Genomic DNA, 19169 nt, shown 5'->3' on the forward strand with positions numbered 1-19169 from the left:
TGGACAGAAGAGAGTGCCTAAGTCGAGAGAGATCAAGTGAATGTGAAGGAGAATGAGTGAGTTTGCAAAAATAGTATGTGTGTGAAAGAGAAAGTGACAACAAACAATAAATTAGAGAGAGTGTGTGTTTTTTGGTTTCTTGGGCAAACATATCACGCATGCATCTCTGAGATAGAAAAGCGAGGCGAGGAGATACACGAAGATAGCTAGTGCGTGATTGTTTGCAACGAGAGAGACACCCCTATAGCACATGTCCAATAGAGGTCTGGCCAACAAGGAACAAAGGTTGAGAGCGACACATGGAGAACATGGACGCATGGGGAGGGAGAGAGGGTGTGTTTGTCATAGAGAGATCCCCTCGAGATCGTGAGGGGACTATATGGGTGGGAGATCGAGGGAGGTGCGTGCGTGATAGAAAGATGCCCCGAGACAAATCGAGATAGACCATGAACATGTTTGTGATGGAGACTAAGATTAGCTAGTCATATACATATAGGGGGGCTGCGTGTGCCTACAATTGAGTGAGAGACCATCATACTTGGCTAGCTAGGCATGAGATTGTGTGTGTGTGCGTGTGAGATGGAGAGAGAACGAGGGAGAGAGATAGAGTTTTAGATGGGTCTATCGAGTGCGAGTGAGATATGCATGTGTATGTGTGACCCAGGTAGATGGAGAGTGTGTGTGTGAGAGAGAGGGAAGAGCTCCGAGACGACAGAGTGGTGCGTGAGAGAGTTACGGGCAACAAGCTAAGGAATTTGTGTGCGTACGATGAGTGCACCCAAGATATCTAGCTTGGACTAGAGAATCATACATATTGTGCGAGAGAGACCTATAGATGGAGTATATATGCATGCGAACTACAAAGACCCCCCCACACACACACAAAGAGAGAGAAAGAGATGGAGAGAGAGGGACCAACAAGGTTTGTGTGTTGGACGCGTGAGACAGAACTGAAGATTGTCGGCGAGAGAGAGAAAGATATGGAGAGAGGGAGAGGGACCAACAAGGTTTGTGTGTTGGATGTGTGCGACAGAATTGAAAATTGTCGGCGAGAGAGAGAGAGAGAGAGAAAGAGAGAGAGAGAGAGAGAGAGAGAGAGAGAGAGAGCAGGAGTCCGGGAGAGGGGGAGGTCGCGTTTTATGCATCAAAGACTGATATAAACCATGTTTTGATATAAACTTGCATTCAAATATTTGAATTGGAGAACATGTTGTCTGCAATCCACACATGAACGGAGATATGCGTATATCAAACAAGTTCATTAATTTGACTTTCAACATGTTCATGGAGTACTATAATACTATACAACATGCTACTCGATTGAGTTGTTCAATTTTGGATTTAGTTCACTATTTTGACGTGGTGAATGAGCTATTTCATTGAATCGAGATATTTCATTTTGGGTTTGATTCCCATTTTTGAGTGGGTAACTATTTGTCATCTAGTAAATCGCTAGCAACGAGCATGTAAAAACACATTACTCCCGAACATCATCTCTCCATCTAAAAGAGAAGTGGCAAGCTAATATTTCAAAATTTGATTCGAATCGACTTGGTAAGGTAGACGTGAATGCTCGTTCTCCCAAAATTTGAACAAACCGTTAAACACCCTATGCTCGGTGGAATTTGCCCGAGCAAATAAATGGGAGACGCGAAACTACCGGCCTATGTGGGACACACATCAATTGGCCCGTTGTACATCGAGGGTAGGTTCGTAACTTCATCCAAGCGCGCCTTCTCCTCGACCGAAATGACATGTGCCGAATAATTCATAAACCATGGTATGCAAAACACGCTCTCCTCGCTCGAAATAGCTCGCGCCCACTATTTCAAAACACACTCTCCTTGCCCGAAATCGCTCGCGCCCACTATATTTAAAACACGCCCTCCCACTACTAGGGAAAAGCTTATAGGCAGACGCTTACTAGTAGTGCGGGTTTATACCCCTTGCTACTGCTACTTACTAGTAGCGCGGGTTTTTAAACCCTGCTACTACTAAGTTGATATTAGTAGCGCGGGTTTATAACCCTCGCTACTACTAAGTGGTCTCTGTCGTGCCCCCCGGGGACATGACTTAGTAGTAGCGAGGGTTATAAACCCGCGCTAGTACTAAGTTGATAGTAGTAGCGCGGGTTTATAACCCTCTCTACTATTAAGTGGTCTCTACCATGCGCCACCCGGGACATGCCATAGAAGTAGCAAGGGCTATAAACCCACGCTACTACTATCGACCCACCAAGACATGTGTACACATAGTGCGCGGAGGCCCAAATCCAAACCCACCACACTCTTCGGATTCCCCTTCTCCTCCCACCCGCGATTCCCTTCCTCACCCACCGCCACTATCGGCCTCTCACCTCGGCGCCACTCACAAATCCGGCGACCTCCTCTCGCACTGCAGACCCCTCCCCTCCCCCTCCATCCTCCTTCTTCTCCGCTGTTGGAAGGAGAGGGAAACCAGCAGAGCATCGTCCATGGCAGTAGCCAGATCCGCCATGGATGCAGCCACTTGCACCTCCTTACCAGGTCAAGGGTCCCATGACAAGCAGCAGCAGGTCACCAGGCTACATCTAGGGTTTCGGGCATCGGCTCCAACTCCCGCGGCCACCGGTGAGTTCCTCCTCCTGCTGCTTTCTATCTCTCTCTTCCTTTGTCTAATTATTTCTCTTCTTTTGCAGCAGAAGTAGAAGAGAGGTGCGGGCACAGGTTGGGTGGGGAAGCACCATCACCATGGACAACTTCATCCCCTGCAGGACCAGTTGCAGCCATGGATGGAGAGGACGATGACGCCCAGCCGAAGCAGCTGCCATGGATGGAATTTAACTTTTTTAATTCTCAATTAGTTAGTAGTAGCGCGGGGCCCTGACACGCGCTACAACTAAGTAGTAGTAGCGCGGGTGGCAATCGTGCTACTACTACTAGAAGTAGTAGTAGCGCGGGTACCACCCGCGCTACTGCTAAAAGTTAGCTGTAGCGCCCTAGCAGTAGCGCAGGCCCCCGCGCTACTGCTAGGCAATTACCCACGCTACTACAAGGGTTTTCCCTAGTAGTGTCCTCGCCCAAAATTGCTCCCGCCCACTATTTGGGGAGAAGCAAAGTTACTCTACTATCCCCGACCTCAGTACACAGACCCAAGCCGAGAAGCCTAAAGGCAGGGGTAGAACTGTAACTTCCCCCCACATTTTAGACAAATGCGTCCATAAGACATGGTTCCACTCCCCTCCCAATTCCCTCCCCATTCATACCTCGTGGGCACCAAATCACCTTTTCCCGGAAGCTCCCTTCTCCCAAGCCGCGAAACCTCATCCCCTCCTCCATGGCGCCCCCACCGCACCAATTTCACAGTCGCCCTCCTCGCTAATGCCGGAGACAATGTCCATTTGTCGGCGTGCACGGGGCCGTGTGCCTCTTACTCCATGCTGCTAGAGCTGCCTCGACGACGATCGCGTGAACGGTATCGAAGCTGATTCACCCCCGCCATTGTTCATGGCGCCGGAGAGGCTCCTACTTTGGATCCATCCAGAGTCCCGGTGCTGCTTCCCCATAGTTGTCGACCGTCATGACATCTCTTCTTCCCTGCCGCCGGTCGCGACCGCAACCGTGCCGGCCTCACCGACTCGGCAGCTGGAGCTGCCTACTTCACCATGCCGCCAGATAGGTCGCACCCTCATCTCAAATCACCTTATTTAGGCGTCAATTGTCTGAATTTTTATTCTGGGCCAATCGATTCCCAATGGGAAGCAACACTCCTCGAGGCAGCGGAGCTCCTAGGCTGCCGGTTGGCTGATCTCTAACATAAGGGTGCGGGGGCGCAAGTTCGCCATGGAAGCAGCGCTTAGATAGCTATTTAGAGTTGCGTGGGTTGAAGGTACTGCCGCCGCCGGATCTGGACGACGGCGAGTCTTTGTGGATTGGCCCGGGGGCGGTGCAACCATGGCAGTGCGGTGGGGCGGGGAGCGGGGTTTTGGTTGGGGCCACAGACGGTGGAGGCAGGCTGCTCTTGCCGTTGGTTGCTGGCTCTTCGGGGAAGATTCTGAACAGTGTCAGTCGGGAGGCACAAGACGGCCATCAAGCCATCCGGCATAGATCGGACAGTACCAAAATAAAATAAAATCGTGTGACCCCAATTTAGTCTTCAGTCAACAGACGTGTGACCACTCTCGTACCTTGTTGTTGATCTCTTAGGGTATTTCTTCAGATCAAAGAGATGTGTCATTCCTAACATTATGCGCTATCTGCATCTTCAGCCACACCGTCTTCCGACTCACCGCAGCTACTCCAACAAGGGAAGCATACACCAGAAGGGAGCTATAGTCCCCACTCAACAGTTCCCTGCATCGAATGCGCGCGCCTGACATGGACAACCACAACAACTGCAGGGCCATCGACAAGTCAGCACATGATGCTCATTCCTATGGATGGCGGCCAGATAGGTTGTACCCTCATCTTACTTGTGTGCAACATTTATGGCTTTGTTATTCATCCAAGCATGGAAAATAAATTATCACATTTGACTATATATTCATGCTGATCTCTAACGGGTCTTGTTCAGGAGTTAACGTTGTTCCATAGTTCAGCTAAGATACTTGTTCTTTAGGTAACACTGTTCCATAGTTATCATCCATCAGCCAATGCTAACCCACAGGCTGGTGATTATAGTATTATACCACTTCTAGTATTACATATGTTGTTCTTTAATACTTTTGTGTTCCATCTAGTTAATCTTGAGTACAAACGATACATATTCTGTAGCTTTCATCTGTGTTCTCCCTTTAATTTTTTAGACCTGTTGCTGCTAGTTAACCCCAGTCCTACTATTTATGTCATCTCCTACATACACTCATTACATAAATCTAACTACTAGTTGTCTTCCATGCATGTCAAATATAATTGCACACACTGATATATCCACAAGAACCTCACGGTGCAATGTAAAGGCCAATAAACTTGATGTCAATGATACCCAATATGATGGAACATGTAAAGGCAGTTCTTCACAAGGATTGCAGAAAGATGATGAATCCTCTTCACCCCACAAGGTCCTTGCTCTAACTTGGCCCATGATATGGGTACACCATGTATATAATGTCTTGGAGTGTATCTACTCTGTTGCAACGCCATGTGCTTAGCATGCTGATCATGCATGTAAATATGTCATGCCTTCCTGTTTTTCAGTACCTATTCCATTCATGATAACATGTTTTCAAATTCAAGTACTATCATTCTACTCTATCGCAATGCCATCTGCTTAATTTGGACATCATGATTTTGAATATCTTATGCATTGTTATTCATTAGTATGTACTTCATCTATCTACCATACCATGTTTTTTTACATTGAAGTGTTGTTCTAGTGCTTTGTTGGAATGCCATCTTAGTTTCAATCATACATGTGTATGTTGCCTTAGTTTTTTCTGTACGTATTCCGCTAGCATACAGTTTTACATTCAAGTAGTGTTTTTTACTGTGTTGTCCTGTCGTATCCCTAGCTCTTACACCATACTCCCTCCGTCTGGATTACATGTTGTCGAAATGGATAAAAAAGGATGTATCTAGAACTGAAATACGCCTAGATCCATCCATTGTTTCCCGGATGGAGGGAATACATGTCAATATGTCATGCCTTTCTATTCTTCTGTACCTATTCCATCTCTCTGTTGTAGAATGTTTTATAATTGAAGCACCATTCTTCTATACGAGGCATGCAAGGGGAAGACGATTATGTTAGAATCTGAAGGGTTACAAACAAGGTTTTGCAAAAGATCCAAACACTAGGAGATAGTAAACCAATTCCAGTTTTTATAGATACCGCTCCAACACAGAGAAACCCAACTCCTACTGATAATAAGAAGATTCCAGTGGCCAAAGAACTAGTTCGCTCCAGTCCAGCAAAAATATGTCAACTCCATTCTAAGAAGCGTGTGTGTATCCTTGCATCATGAAATTTTATAGCATGCTGATCATATTTTCTACATGTTTCTTACCCATCTCTCTTTTAGAAAATAAGCTTAACAGATAGAAGAATTTCTGCACTGGTATCGTCTGTGAGGAAAGATTCTTGCAGGAATTCTCTGTGCTCCAATGCAGATGTAAGTACCTGTTGTATAGCACTATATTTTTACATCAGCATGTATTTTGTTAATCAGCATGAATCCAACCTTTATCTGATCAAAATTTAGTTGTAGCCAAATGTATGATTAAAGGCCACAATGTTGATTTTTGTAAGGAAAACTACCTGGTAGTTTTGCATCCTGAACTGCGTGAGTGTACTATCCCATATCAGTGGGTTTGAATACTTTGGTTCTGCAGTGGGTTTTCATTGTTTTTTTTACTGCGTTGTCCTATCGTATCCCTAGCTCTTACATCATACCCCCTCCGCCCGGATTACATGTCGCAGAAATGGATAAAATTGGATGTATCTAGAACTGAAATATGCCTAGACCCATCCATTTATTTCCGGATGGAGGGAATACATGTCAATATGTCATGCCTTTATATTCTTCAGTACCTATTCCATCTCTGTTGTAGCATGTTTTATAATTGAAGCACCATTCTTCTATATAAGGCATGCAAGGGGAAGACGACTATGTTAGAATCTCAAGGGTCACAAACCAGGTCTTTGCAAAAGATCCAAATGCCAGGAGATAATAAACCAGCTCCATTTTTCATAGATACTGCTCCAACACAGAGAAATCGAACTCCCACTGATAATGAGCAGATTCCAGTGGCCAAAGAACTAGTCCGCTCCAGTCCAGCCAAAGAATGTCAACTCCATTCTAAGAAGCTTGTGCGTATCCTCGCATCATGAAATTTTATAGCATTCTGATCATATTTTCTACATGTTTCTTACCCATCTTTCTTTTAGAAAATAAGGTTAAATGATAGAAGACTTCCTCCATTGGGATTGTATTCGAGGAAAATATCTTGCGGGAATTCTCTGTGCTCCAATGCTGATGTAAGTACCTGTTGTATATCACTATATTTTTACATCAGCATGTATTTTGTTAATCGGCGTGAATCCAACCTTTATCTGATCTAAAATTAGTTGTAGCAAAATGTTAAAGGCACCAATCTTGATTTTGTTAAGAAAACTCCCTGGTAGTTTTGTATACTGAGCTGCATGAGTGTACTATCTCATATCATGCACATTACTGAATTGTAGTGCTGCTCTGGTTGCCCATTCATTCATTGTGTCAATGATAGATGTGCCATATTGTGTTAATTTGGTGTAGGCTAGTTGCCCAGCCGTTTGTTGTGTCAATGTTGCTTTCCTATTATTTGACTTGGCCACTGATAGCAATGCTAGTGTGTTAATTCGGTGCAGGCTGTTGAAGATAAGAAGACAAACTCTGAAAACAGCAAGGCAACCCCATTGTTTCTTTCCAATAAATCTAAGCCAGGTAATATGGCAATAACTCATGATTACTCTGTTTGGTTCCCCTCCTAATTTAAGTTATGATGCAGTGGTCGAGACATTCTCCACTATCAATACTACAAGCCTGCCAAAAACGCCATCTGAATCTATTCAGTATCCTCTGCCTCGAATGCAACAGAAAAAATGTATGTTTGTGAACCAATTAATGGCTGAAGCAATGATGGAAATGGTGGAGGAATCAGAGGTGCAGATTCGTGCACAACAACAACTGATCAATGCTTTCAGAGACAGTGTAGCAAAGCAGCAAGAACTTGCCCACATGCTTATGGGCGTCATCTGTGCTGAGGTTGCATATTGTGACGCTGTAGATCGTTAGATTCTGTTTATTTATTTGCACTGGCATCAATCTTTGATTGCCCAGTGGATGTAATTTCCTGTAATATATGCTGGATGTGCAACGTTTTTCCCTGTATGTCGTACCTTTGCTTGATCAGTTTTGGTCTTGTGCAGAATTTCTCCTTGTAATGGGCTCAATTATCTAATTTGGCCTAAAGACATGTACGAACTTTAGTGGGCCCATTAAGTTAATGGGCCATTACCAGGACAAAAGTTAATGGTCAACCCTCTTACCTCCCGGGTCGTTAATAGGCCGACATCGAAGCGGGCAACAGATGGGCCCATTTGATTTCACGGGCCGTTAACAGGCCGGTACTAAGGTCAGGCTACATATGGCCCAACTATACTGTGGGCCTTTAGCAGGCTGAAAGAGACAATGGGCTTGTACTGGACCATAAAGAGCATGGGCCACTAAGAGGCCGAAAGTCAGGTTGTATTGTAAATGGCCCAACCGTGTTGAGGGCCTTTAGCAGGCCGAAAGAGAAACTGGGCTGCTATTGGACCATGAAGGTCATGGGCCATTAAAAGGCCAAAACTCAGGTCCGACTACAAATGGCCCAACTCATTTATGGGCCATCAATAGGCTGTAAGACACATAGGGCCAGGAATTTGCCCAACACTTAAATGAGTCGCTAAAAGTCCAAAACTCTGGTCTGACTACAAATGGCCTAACTGATTTATGGGCCGTCAACAGACTGAAAGACACACCAGGCCGGAAATTATCCCAACACTGAAATGGGTCGCTAAAAGGCCGAAAGATGTACATCCTGAAAATTGGCCCATCCCTTGAATGGGCCGTTAATAAGCCGAAATCTCATCAGGCCGATATTGAGCCCAAATATATAGAGGGTTGTTAACGGGCTCGAACTGACGATGGGATGCAATGGTGTCAAATCTTTAACGGGCCATTGATGGGCCGAATTGGCATATCTCGTTTTGGCCGTGGGTTTAAATGGACCTGACACAAGTAGGACTTATATGGGACGACCTTTTTCACCGGAATGGGCCACTATTGGGCCATGCCACGTGTCGACCTATCATAGGCGCCTCCTGTCCAATGAGTGGATGACATCTGTCCCAACGGTGAGGTAACACGTGTTTCCTCCGGCCAACGATGATTTTACACATGGAAAATCCCCATTGGTTCGGGCTGTTAACGGGTTATCAGATCCAAAACCGGACCTGATAGCTTAACGTGTTCCGTTACGGTGGATGCCACGTGTCGGTCACCCTTGATGAAAGCACTTCTGTGATGCGCGATTTATCGTCATGGAAGTGGACACTTTCGTGATGATAATTTTGGTAATTTCATGGAACACTTCTACGATAGCACAGGTATGACTATTTTGATTCTGTCATAAAATTGTCATGGATGTACATGCATGACAAAAACACGACCTACTGTGACAAACACGTATCATCACGGAAGTGTAATTTTTTTGTAGTGAAGGGTCATCTATCTGCTGAATACTAGACATGGAGTTTGAGAGAATATAACTAGAAAAGTTTCGGACGCAACGGAAACGTTCCGGAGAGGACACCAGAATCGTTTTGATAAAACTGAAAAGTTGTTTCAGGGTATACCATTAAGTCAAATTGCTTTCGGCACATGTCTGGAAATTCTTGGAAGGTGCCAGAATCATTCTGGAAACTTCTAGGAATTTTCCGGAAGAAAAACCGAAAATGTCCCGGAGCTGCCGGAACCGCTTTGTCTGCTTTTCACAGATGAAAATCACTAATCCGGAATTGTTTAGGAGCGTGTTAAAAATTATTTTAGTGGGCACTAGAAATGTTCTAAGCCCACATAAATATTTTCAGTTTGAACAGACGCTGAAAAATGTTGTCGTGAATAGTGAAATCAGCTTTATGGTTACTTTTTGGAAAGCCACTTGTTTGGGCTTTGCCCCAAAATATACGAGGGTGACATGGATGGATTGGGAGCCCCTCATGGGGGACCCACATAGGTGTGGCCGGCCAGGTTTGGGGCTGCTCCATGCAGCCCCACTTATCCTCTTACCTCCCCATTATGCCCTTGTGAAGGTCTCCATTCATGTGCGTTTTTGCTATTTCAAGTGCCACCCTACCCCTTGGTTTTTTCCTATAAATAGATGTGGAGATGCACTCTCCACACTCACTCCTTTCTAACATACATGTGCCATTGCAATGACCTGGCTTCTCTATACCTCCTTGCGAAATAGTTTCGTAGAGCCAAAAGGTTGTCTGAGTTCTAGTGGGAACTAGTTCTGGATGGCGAAGCCCTGCCGGATAGATGACATCGTATGTGTGCAACTCTATAGATAGATCGTAGTTTTGGTCTTAGTTCAAGAGTGCCTCCCAAAGGGCTTTCCGAGTGGCCGTCCGAGTTTCGAGGGTCCTCCTGAAGGGCTGTCTGAGTGACCATCTGAGTTTCTGAGGTCCTCCCGAAGGCCTGTCCGTGACACCGTCCGAGGGACTGTCCGACCGCCTCCCGGAGGGCTGTCCAAGGGGCAGATGAGAGTATACATCCTCGCGCTTGGGAGGTTGTAAATCCTAGCTGCGGGGATCAGCACCACCGATTGTCATCGACTCTACATCCGCTGCGCTATGAGTCGGTAACGAGAAGATCAAACCTTGTATGCAGTCTCCATAGTGTTCCTGGGCTGGTGCATAGGTCAGAAAATTTTTGTTTTCTGCTATTTTCCACTACAATTCATGGATGGAGGGAGTATGAGCTACTGAGGAGTAGGCAATGACCTTCTTATGATCGATCTATCTTAAAGTGGTCAAGGAAGTATATATCTACGGGCCCAGAAGCTTTCTCATGTTTGAATGGAGGCCTTCCGCAAATGAATTTCCATATTGGAATTATATAATGTGCCTGCAGATATTGATTGAAAGCTTGCTTCAATTGAACGAGGATGTGAATAAGAAGGTAACAAAAGGGAACTTGGAGAAAGAGGAGTCATTTAGTAGTTCACGAAAAAAGGCATAGTAGTCCGAGGAGCAGGAAAATCTGGTCACGTAGATCTTCTATTTCACCGGAATTCATTGATTGTCATTTACAATGTTTGATGTAAGATCACTGAAGGAAAGTTTGGTCATAAATTTGGAGAGTTTGCTTTTACACAGAGATGAGGACTCTATTGAACGAATAGAGGAAAGGGGAAAAAGTAAAGTCTAAGCGACATATGGATCAATAAGGAAATCCAATTTCGGTAATCCGAATCCCATATAGGTCTTTTTTTCATACTCGACCAGCCTAGGTTAGGGATAATGAATTTTTTGAATCTTGTTGGGACATGCTTCATTTCGAGTCCGACTGGGACGGAACGGGGGACCCAGGCTCTTCAACACCTCCCTTCGGATCCACTAACTCGGAAGAGCTATTCAAAGCTTTTCTGGCTGACTGTGAGGACGCCTCTACATCCCAGGAGCAGACTGCTCCCTCGGCTCCTGGGAACATTTGCTTTACTAAATTTCACTTCTTTTCTTTACTAAATTTCAAGCTTTTTTCTGAGTGGGCACTAAATTTGAAGCACTAGAAAGCTAAGTGAGTAGTTTGGGTTTAGTCCATGGGCCGTTAGAAGGCCCAGTAGGGAGCCAAGAAGAAAGGGCTCGGGCATCGCTCTCCATCCTCTCCGCCGTCCCATGCCACCCATAGACCGGAGCCACACCATCGGTGACTGCACTCTGCCGCTGCCGTTCCCATTCGCCATCTCTCCTTGCCCCGTCACTTCTTCTTCCCCATTCATGACCTCTCGCTGTCGCGCCACCATGGATTTCCGTTTCTTGGCGTGGGGCAAGCAGGAGGCAGGAGATGAGAGGAACTCCAATGCGCCAACCTAATTCCTGTCAGTTAGATCGAAACAGATAGAAAAATCAGCCAAACATGCCAAACCAAATGGACACGCGTCCACTTTTTGTCCACCACGCGACCCATTCCCGACCCAAATTTGGGTCTCGCTTGCATCGACGCGGACACAAAACGAATGCGTGCGATGCCCACCTACTCCTCTCCCTGGCCCACTAGTCGGTAGCACAACGACCACCATTTCCCTCTCTTTCCTAAAAAAATACCGCTCGCTCGCGCTCCCGGCCACTCGCCATGGACGACGCGCTAACCCTCGACATTGCCGCCGGCCTCGCCTCCGCCAAAGGAAAGCCCTGCGGCACCCGCAAGACGGCGACACTTTCCAAGAAGAAGCCACTGACGGATGAGCAGTGGGCTGTGCAGTCGACCAAGAAGAAGGGGTGGAAGCAAGTGCAAGAACGCAAGCTCGAATCCGCGTCTGCTGCCACCATGGCCGTCGCCGCACAACAAGTGGAGAACATTGCCAGAGTTGCTGCGGCAACGATGGAGGCCCTACAGTACCTAGGATTAAACCAAGACTAGCACGGGCTCATCGGCCTTTCCTCGTCTGCCGTTGCCAGAGTCGCCGTGCTCGTCCACCACGCCGCCGATGCCCGGCTTCCATCCGTACCTGCAAACCTCCTATTTTTCGGGGAGTGCTCATCGGAGGTGAGTGTGGTCGCACCGACCACGCGCGTGCCCATGGCCATCAAGGAAATGCTCGTGGAAGATCCTAGCCGACATGCATCCCCAACACCTGCAACCTATTCGGCAGAATGTCGGCCATGAATGACAAGATGGTCAACCGTTCATCGTCGAGACCATCAACTTCGAAGGCAATACGGGGGGCATGACCTTTGATCTCGACGAGACCCAAAGCCAAGACGGCCGAGGCCCCTTCATGGCTGGCCACGAGGACATGGCTGACACCTTTGATCTAGGCCATGGAGGCATGGCCGAACCCTTCGCGCAAGTCCAAGATGGCATGCACATCACTTCCCCGCAAGACCACAAATTTTCGGAGGACTATGACCTAGAAGAAGAAGATGAAGTGGACATCGACAGGGAGCCTATGTTTTCTGAAGACGAGCTCGCAAACGAAGCCAATGCAAATAAGAAGCGCCAAAGCATTCGGGGGAAGGCATACACAAATGGTGAGGAGAAGCTTTTTTTGAAGATTGGAGCGACATTGGACAAGCCCACAAGGTCAGCGCCGAGCAAAAGGCATCGACCTTTTGGCTACGTGTTCATCATGAATATCCTGAACGCAAGAAGTTTGCGCCGTAGATAGCAAGCGTGGGTGGGTGTCCTTCTTTGAAGTGTTGGAGGGTGATCACAAGAATGCAACAAATCTTGTGCCACCCTTGAGAGCATCGAGGGACGTCCCTTGAGTGGCCTCGGCATCAAGGACATGGTATACATGCGTCCATCTTCGTCTCCTTTGTTTCTTGTCCATTTTCCCATATGCTTGCTTGTCTGTTTGCCCATATGCTTGCATGCTCTTCATTTGTAGGCATTTCAAGCTTTGGAAGATTTCAAGGCCCAACATGGGAACAAGTCATTCAACCTCAACCATGGTTGGATGGTCATCAATAGGTACGAGAAGTTCAAGGTGCAATATGCCACCATGAAGGCGTGTGGAGGGAAGGAGGCCGTCGAGGTTGGCGAAGAAGAGAAGCTGCACCCAAGGGGGAAGACCAACTCCAAGAAAGAGGAAAAGCGTGATGCAGCGTCGATTGCCTTGCATGCAACATTGGAAGGCATGATGACCAAGAAAGACATAAGGGAGGAGAAGCGCCGGCAAGACAAAGAAGAGCAAATGAAGGCCTTCATGGAGATACAAAGGAAGAGGCTCGAGATGGAGGCGGAGAAGCAAGCCAAGAAGCTCGAGATGGAGGCGGAGAAGCAAATGAAGATGCTCGAAATCAAGGCCACTAATGCCAAGACCAAGGCAAAAGAAAGGGCACTCACTTTCATGACGAAGGGGATGGAGATCATGAAGGTGGACTTGAGCACAGTGTCCCCGAGGAAGAAACCATCGTTCGAGAAGACCCAGACCGACATGCTCAAGTTCGATGACGAGTGATTATGGCGGAGAGCGCCATCTTTTTTTGTTTGCCAGCAAGTGTGTCGGCGTGACCATGCCCGAGATGGAGTGGTTGAACTCCCGTCCCTTCTGTGTGCTAGCATGTGTGCCAGCCGTTGGCAAGTGCGCTAGCATGAACTGTTTGGTGTTTTTTAGAAGGATGCATGTATGTCAGTCACTGGCATGGTGCCAACATTAACTCTGGGCAATGGCATGGCCGCTGGCATGATCTATAGCCATGGGTCTTTTTATAATTCTTATGATTTTCTGCACGGACGTGAATTGTGTCGGCTGGTTGGATGCATGGCCCAGCCAAACACAGAAGGGGACGGACGACCTGACCCAAATGGACAAAAAATGGACAAAGCGCGTGTCCTTTTGGGTCGACGTGTTGGAGTTGGTCTGAGGTCAGCTGGAGGGTATGAGGATGGAGGTGGAGATGATGCGTAGGCAGAGGCATTTCCCAGGGCCGGTGTCGCTCGTGCGGTGGAGCGATGGGAGGCGTCGGCCGGTGACCACTTTGTTAGGTGCACTACTACTATACAATCCGTACTGCTACCGGATAGTCGGGCTACGGATAAAGGCATAAACAAAATAGTGGGTAATAATAGAAATAAATAAATGTACATACCTTTTTTGTTGTTTGTGAGCCATTTAGGCTCCTCTTGCGGCGCTCATCGCCCACTAGTTCTAGCAATTCCATTTGCACAGTGATAAATGGTAGCTATAATCGACGAAATCTGGATGCGATGCCTATGATAAGAAATCGCAAACTGAGGTACACTTCATTCTCCTTCCCTCTGCAGAAAGGGAAGAAATACCAAAGAATTCCTAAACTCTAAAGGAAGTGGTGAAGCAATTGCTGAAGGTGGTTCTGAGAAGGAAATTACATTTTCACTAATTAATATGGAATGAAATCCTGTCCTGGCTTGAAGATTGGTGCTGAATCATGTACATATCAAGCAAATATTGGGAGTCCTTGCTATCATTCATTTCAATTGCCATCATATTTCTAGAAATTGTCAATTTGATATTCATTTGACAACTAATAAATAAAAACTTGGAAGCTACTACACTTACTCGTGTGTGTTTGACATGAAAAAATGACAACTTTGACTTGATTATCTTTTGCGCCATTTGCTGTTCATGATTTGGGATTGTATTAATTGCACTTAACCCTTATTGTTAAACATCATGTTCAAGTGGATGATTTTTTTCATGTATAAATTCAAGTAAATAAAATATTGTAGGTAACTATTCAACAAACATTACAAAGCTCTTTGCACCATGTGAGCATAAAGCCCTTGATTATATTATAAAAGTAATGCTTACTCCCTGGCACATATGAACCTTGAAATAAACAAAAATTTAGTTCTATCAAAGATAGATAGACAGGTGGCAGTGGATAGATTTCTCAAAGAATCACTCGTCTAGCACACTAGCCTTGGTAAACTTCATGTAAAAGATAAAAAATCGAGAAAATGCAAAAGACCTTTGCTTTTCATTGCATTGAAAGGATGGGGAAAAGTTACAGTCCTCCTAGGAGGTTAATTTTATAGTACATCATACAACTAAGTGGACATCCCAGGATTGGTGCAGAACAACCCAGCATCGGATCTCATCCTTGATCTTGTTGAGGAGCCCATAAATTGAAGGCATCACATTGTAGCACACACATTCACTGATTTGATAATTTAGCCGGACATAGCGCCTATCACTGATTTGATGTCATTGGCAATATTCTTGGCATCTGCTGCAATACCAGCCAATCCTCTCCTTCCTAACCCAGCACAGTAGAGCCCATTTTCACCTTTCCAATGATTCGGATATTCCTTGATGGGCAGCCCATTTCCATTTAACATGTTCTCACCATTCTGGGATAAAAAAAACAACATGGAGCTTGTTAGTAGATTTAACAATTGTTGCACCAAGAAAACAAACTCAGACAGACTCAAACATCGATGTTGTTACCTTGAGCCATCTATTTCTTGTGCTTTTGTATCCAGTTGCAAACACAATCGCGTCAAATGATATTTTTTTACTGCACTGAAATTCAACTATATCGCCCATGATCTTACTAATGCTCCCTTGTACCTGTAGGAGATGAATAGAATATTGATAACTTGGCATATGAAGACAACATTTGTTATGAAATTTATGTCATGTCAAGGATATACTTACTTTGATGATACCTTTTTTGATTAACCCAACAGTGCCAACATCAATAACAGCGGATCGGCCGGTTTCTGACTTGAGAATCATTGGACCCATTTTTGGCCTTCTGATGTGATACCTCGATAGGTCTCCAAATATTAAATTCGCCGCCATCACAAGGAGGTTATCCACTAGATTCAGTGGAAGACGGCGAGCAAGTGTCATCCCCAACCGGATTAATTCCTTTGTCATTACATGAATCTACAACCACAAAACATGTCACATCTCTTTTGAAGCCTCGTCATAAAATAAAATTTCATAGAATCATCTTCTTTCAAGAGTTATTTTTTTGGTGTAGTTCATCTAATTGTTTAGTTGTTTGTGCATGTTATAAAACAGTCTATCGCTCTATACCATGAAATACTTTCTAGTAATAACTCTGAAAATTGCATCCTTCTAGTGGAGACTATAATAAGAAATTGCATGTACCCACTGAAAATATATAGTGTCCGTAGGGTGGGGGTGGGGGATCCCCTAGTCTTTCCAGGTCAAAAAATAATATATAGTGTGTGTACATACCGGGCTTCGTATAATTATTGAAGTATTGGCACCATGGGCCACAAGGTCATAAGAAATTTCCATTCCAAAGTTGCCAGATCCAACGACCAATACATTCATGCCAAAGTAGCTCTTGCCTGACTTGTAGCTTGAGGAGTGGATGACATCACCCGGGAAACTTTGCAATCCGGGGATCACTGGAATATTCTCTGCACTATTCTCACCACTTGCCACGACAAGAAACTTTGCTATGAACCTGACTATTGTGCTCTTTGCCATGTCTTGTGCCACGATGGACCAACATTTTTCTTCATTGTCAAATGTGGATGACTCCAGACTAGTGAGATACTTGGGTTGAATATTCAAACGCTCCACATAGTCATCCAAGTACTTTACAAACAAGGTTTTTGGTATGTATGTTGGCGCATCTAGTGGGTATGACATGTGTGGCAACTCACAGAACTCCTTTGCAAGATGTAGCTTGAGGCGATCGTAGGCGCGGTTGCGCCAAAGAGACGCACTACAACTTTCACGCTCGATAATGACGTAGGGAATTGAGAATTGGCTAAGGCATGCTGCTGTTGCAAGGCCTGCTGGCCCAGCGCTAACAATCAACACTACACCATTCTCCATTTCGAAGAGAAGAGTTGACAGAGTTGTGGTATGGGTGCAATGGTAGGCTGGAGTGTTTGCTTGTTTGCTTGATGAATCTTTGGATGCATATGTGGGCATATATATATTGGTATGATTCATGTGTCAATATATTTAGAATGAGGAATGAAAAAGGTAAAGATTTATTAACACTTTATCCTGGTATGTACTAGTATTCCATCTAAATATTGAACCCTTGGTGTGAAAGCATGTCCTGATACATTATAGGGGATAAAGAATAGGCAGGAAACACACTCTTGATCGATTGGTTTTTTGGGAAACTTATCAACCGGCTTTTGATATGTTTAGACTAAAATCTCTTTAGAATTTCTTTCCATTCCTGTTGTCATCAATGAAAATTTAAATAGGATAGAGATATGTTCAGTATATACTCCCTCCGTCCCGAATTACTTTGTCGCATAATTGGATGTATCTAAACGTATTTTTAGTTCTAGATCCATTTTCAGGACATAATTCGGGACGAGGGAGTACTTGTGTAACACCCTGATAGGTAAGCTACAGTAAGGACACACTAATGGTGCCATGTCATCGCGATTAACTTTCTAAAACTTCACTTTGATCCAAACCAATTTCAAAATTAAATTTTTAAAATAAAGTCAAATTATTATTTCTTCAAACAATGAAACAAATATGTTCAAGATGTTGCAAATATTCAATAAGAGATTGTGATGAATTAACCAACCTCATTTGGATCTTTAAAAATGCTCTTAACAAATTATATAGTGGTCCAACAACATAATAATTGGCTTATTCAATTTCTAAAAATCCTTGAACAATTCCGTTGGCTCTGAAACTTTTTATGCAACACTTCAATGGTGTGCGTGATTTATGTGTTAAGCTTAACATTCATTTAGACTTATTTTTGGTCACTCAAATACATAACAATCCATAGCTAATTAAATACAGAAAAAGAAAAGGAGAAAACAAAAGAAACGAAACAAAAAGAAAAACAAAGCCTCGTTCCCCATTGGGCCTAGTGGCCCATCTGGACACAACCACCTGGCTAGCCCACCTACTACCCCTCCCTCCTCCTGTTCATGACGGGGGTCGTGGAGGGCATCGGCCATGGCGTCGGCCAGTTGCCGCCCATCCACCGCGCCCTCCGTGCCTACATATGACCAGTACCCGTCCCCAGCGTCAAACCCTAATCCCCTCTCCTCCCTCGTGCACCCCGTCTGCTCTTCCTTGTCAACGTCGTCATGCCCGTGGATGCCCGAAGCTCGCCACCTTCTTCTTCCTCCGGACGTCAAGCTCCACCGCGTCGATACGCGTCACCTCGGGCTCCTTCGGCGTTGATACGTCTCCAACGTATCTATAATTTTTTATTGTTCCATGCTATTATATTATCCATACAGGATGTTTTATATGCATTTATATGCTATTTTATATGATTTTTGGGACTAACCTATTAACCTAGAGCCAAGTGCCAGTTTCTGTTTTCTCCTTGTTTTTGAGTTTTACAAAAAAGGAATACCAAATGGAGTCCAATTGACATGCCAATTTTTGATGAATTTTTGTGGACCAAAAGAAGCCCCTGGAGTGAAAGAGATGGGCCAGGAGAGTCCCAGGCTGCCCACGAGGGTGGGGGCATGCCCACCCCCCTAGGCGCGCCCCCTACCTCGTGGACAACCCAAAGACCCCCACCCCCCTGACGTGAGACCTACGCCAAAAATTCCTATAAATACTGAAACCTCCAGAAAATAACCTAGATCGTGAGTTCCGCCGCCGCAAGCCTCTGTAGCCACCAAAAACCTCTCAGGAGCCCGTTCCGGCACACTGCCGGTGGGGGAATCCATCACCAGTGGCCATCTTTATCATCCCAGCGCTCTCCATGACGAGGAGGGAGTACTTCACCCTCGGGGCTGAGGATATGTACTAGTAGCTATGTGTTTGATCTCTCTCTCTCTCTCGTGTTCTTGAGGTGGTACGATCTTGATGTATAGCAAGCTTTGCTATTATGGTTGGATCCTATGATGTTTCTCCCCCTCTACTCTCTTGTAATGGAATGAGTTTTCCCTTTGAAGTTATCTTATCGGATTGAGTCTTTAAGGATTTGAGAATACTTGATGTATGTCTTGCATGTGCTTATCTGTGGTGACA

At 45.3% G+C, this 19169-nt stretch overlaps 1 protein-coding gene across 1 annotated transcript; it reads right to left on the reverse strand.

Annotated features, from left to right (window-relative positions):
* Positions 1 to 15379: 15379 nt before the first annotated feature.
* On the reverse strand, positions 15380 to 17030 carry LOC119289659 (probable indole-3-pyruvate monooxygenase YUCCA11). The gene is made up of 5 exons (XM_037568934.1): positions 16856 to 17030; positions 16419 to 16534; positions 15867 to 16100; positions 15657 to 15779; positions 15380 to 15559 (listed from the first exon to the last, which is right to left on the reverse strand). The coding sequence occupies exons 1-5, from the start codon at positions 17028 to 17030 to the stop codon at positions 15380 to 15382; spliced, it is 828 nt and encodes a 275-aa protein (XP_037424831.1).
* Between the last annotated feature and the right edge of the window lie 2139 nt (positions 17031 to 19169).

The sequence above is a fragment of the Triticum dicoccoides genome, chromosome 4A, assembly GCF_002162155.2.
Source record: "Triticum dicoccoides isolate Atlit2015 ecotype Zavitan chromosome 4A, WEW_v2.0, whole genome shotgun sequence".
In the NCBI taxonomy this organism is placed as follows: domain Eukaryota; kingdom Viridiplantae; phylum Streptophyta; class Magnoliopsida; order Poales; family Poaceae; genus Triticum; species Triticum dicoccoides.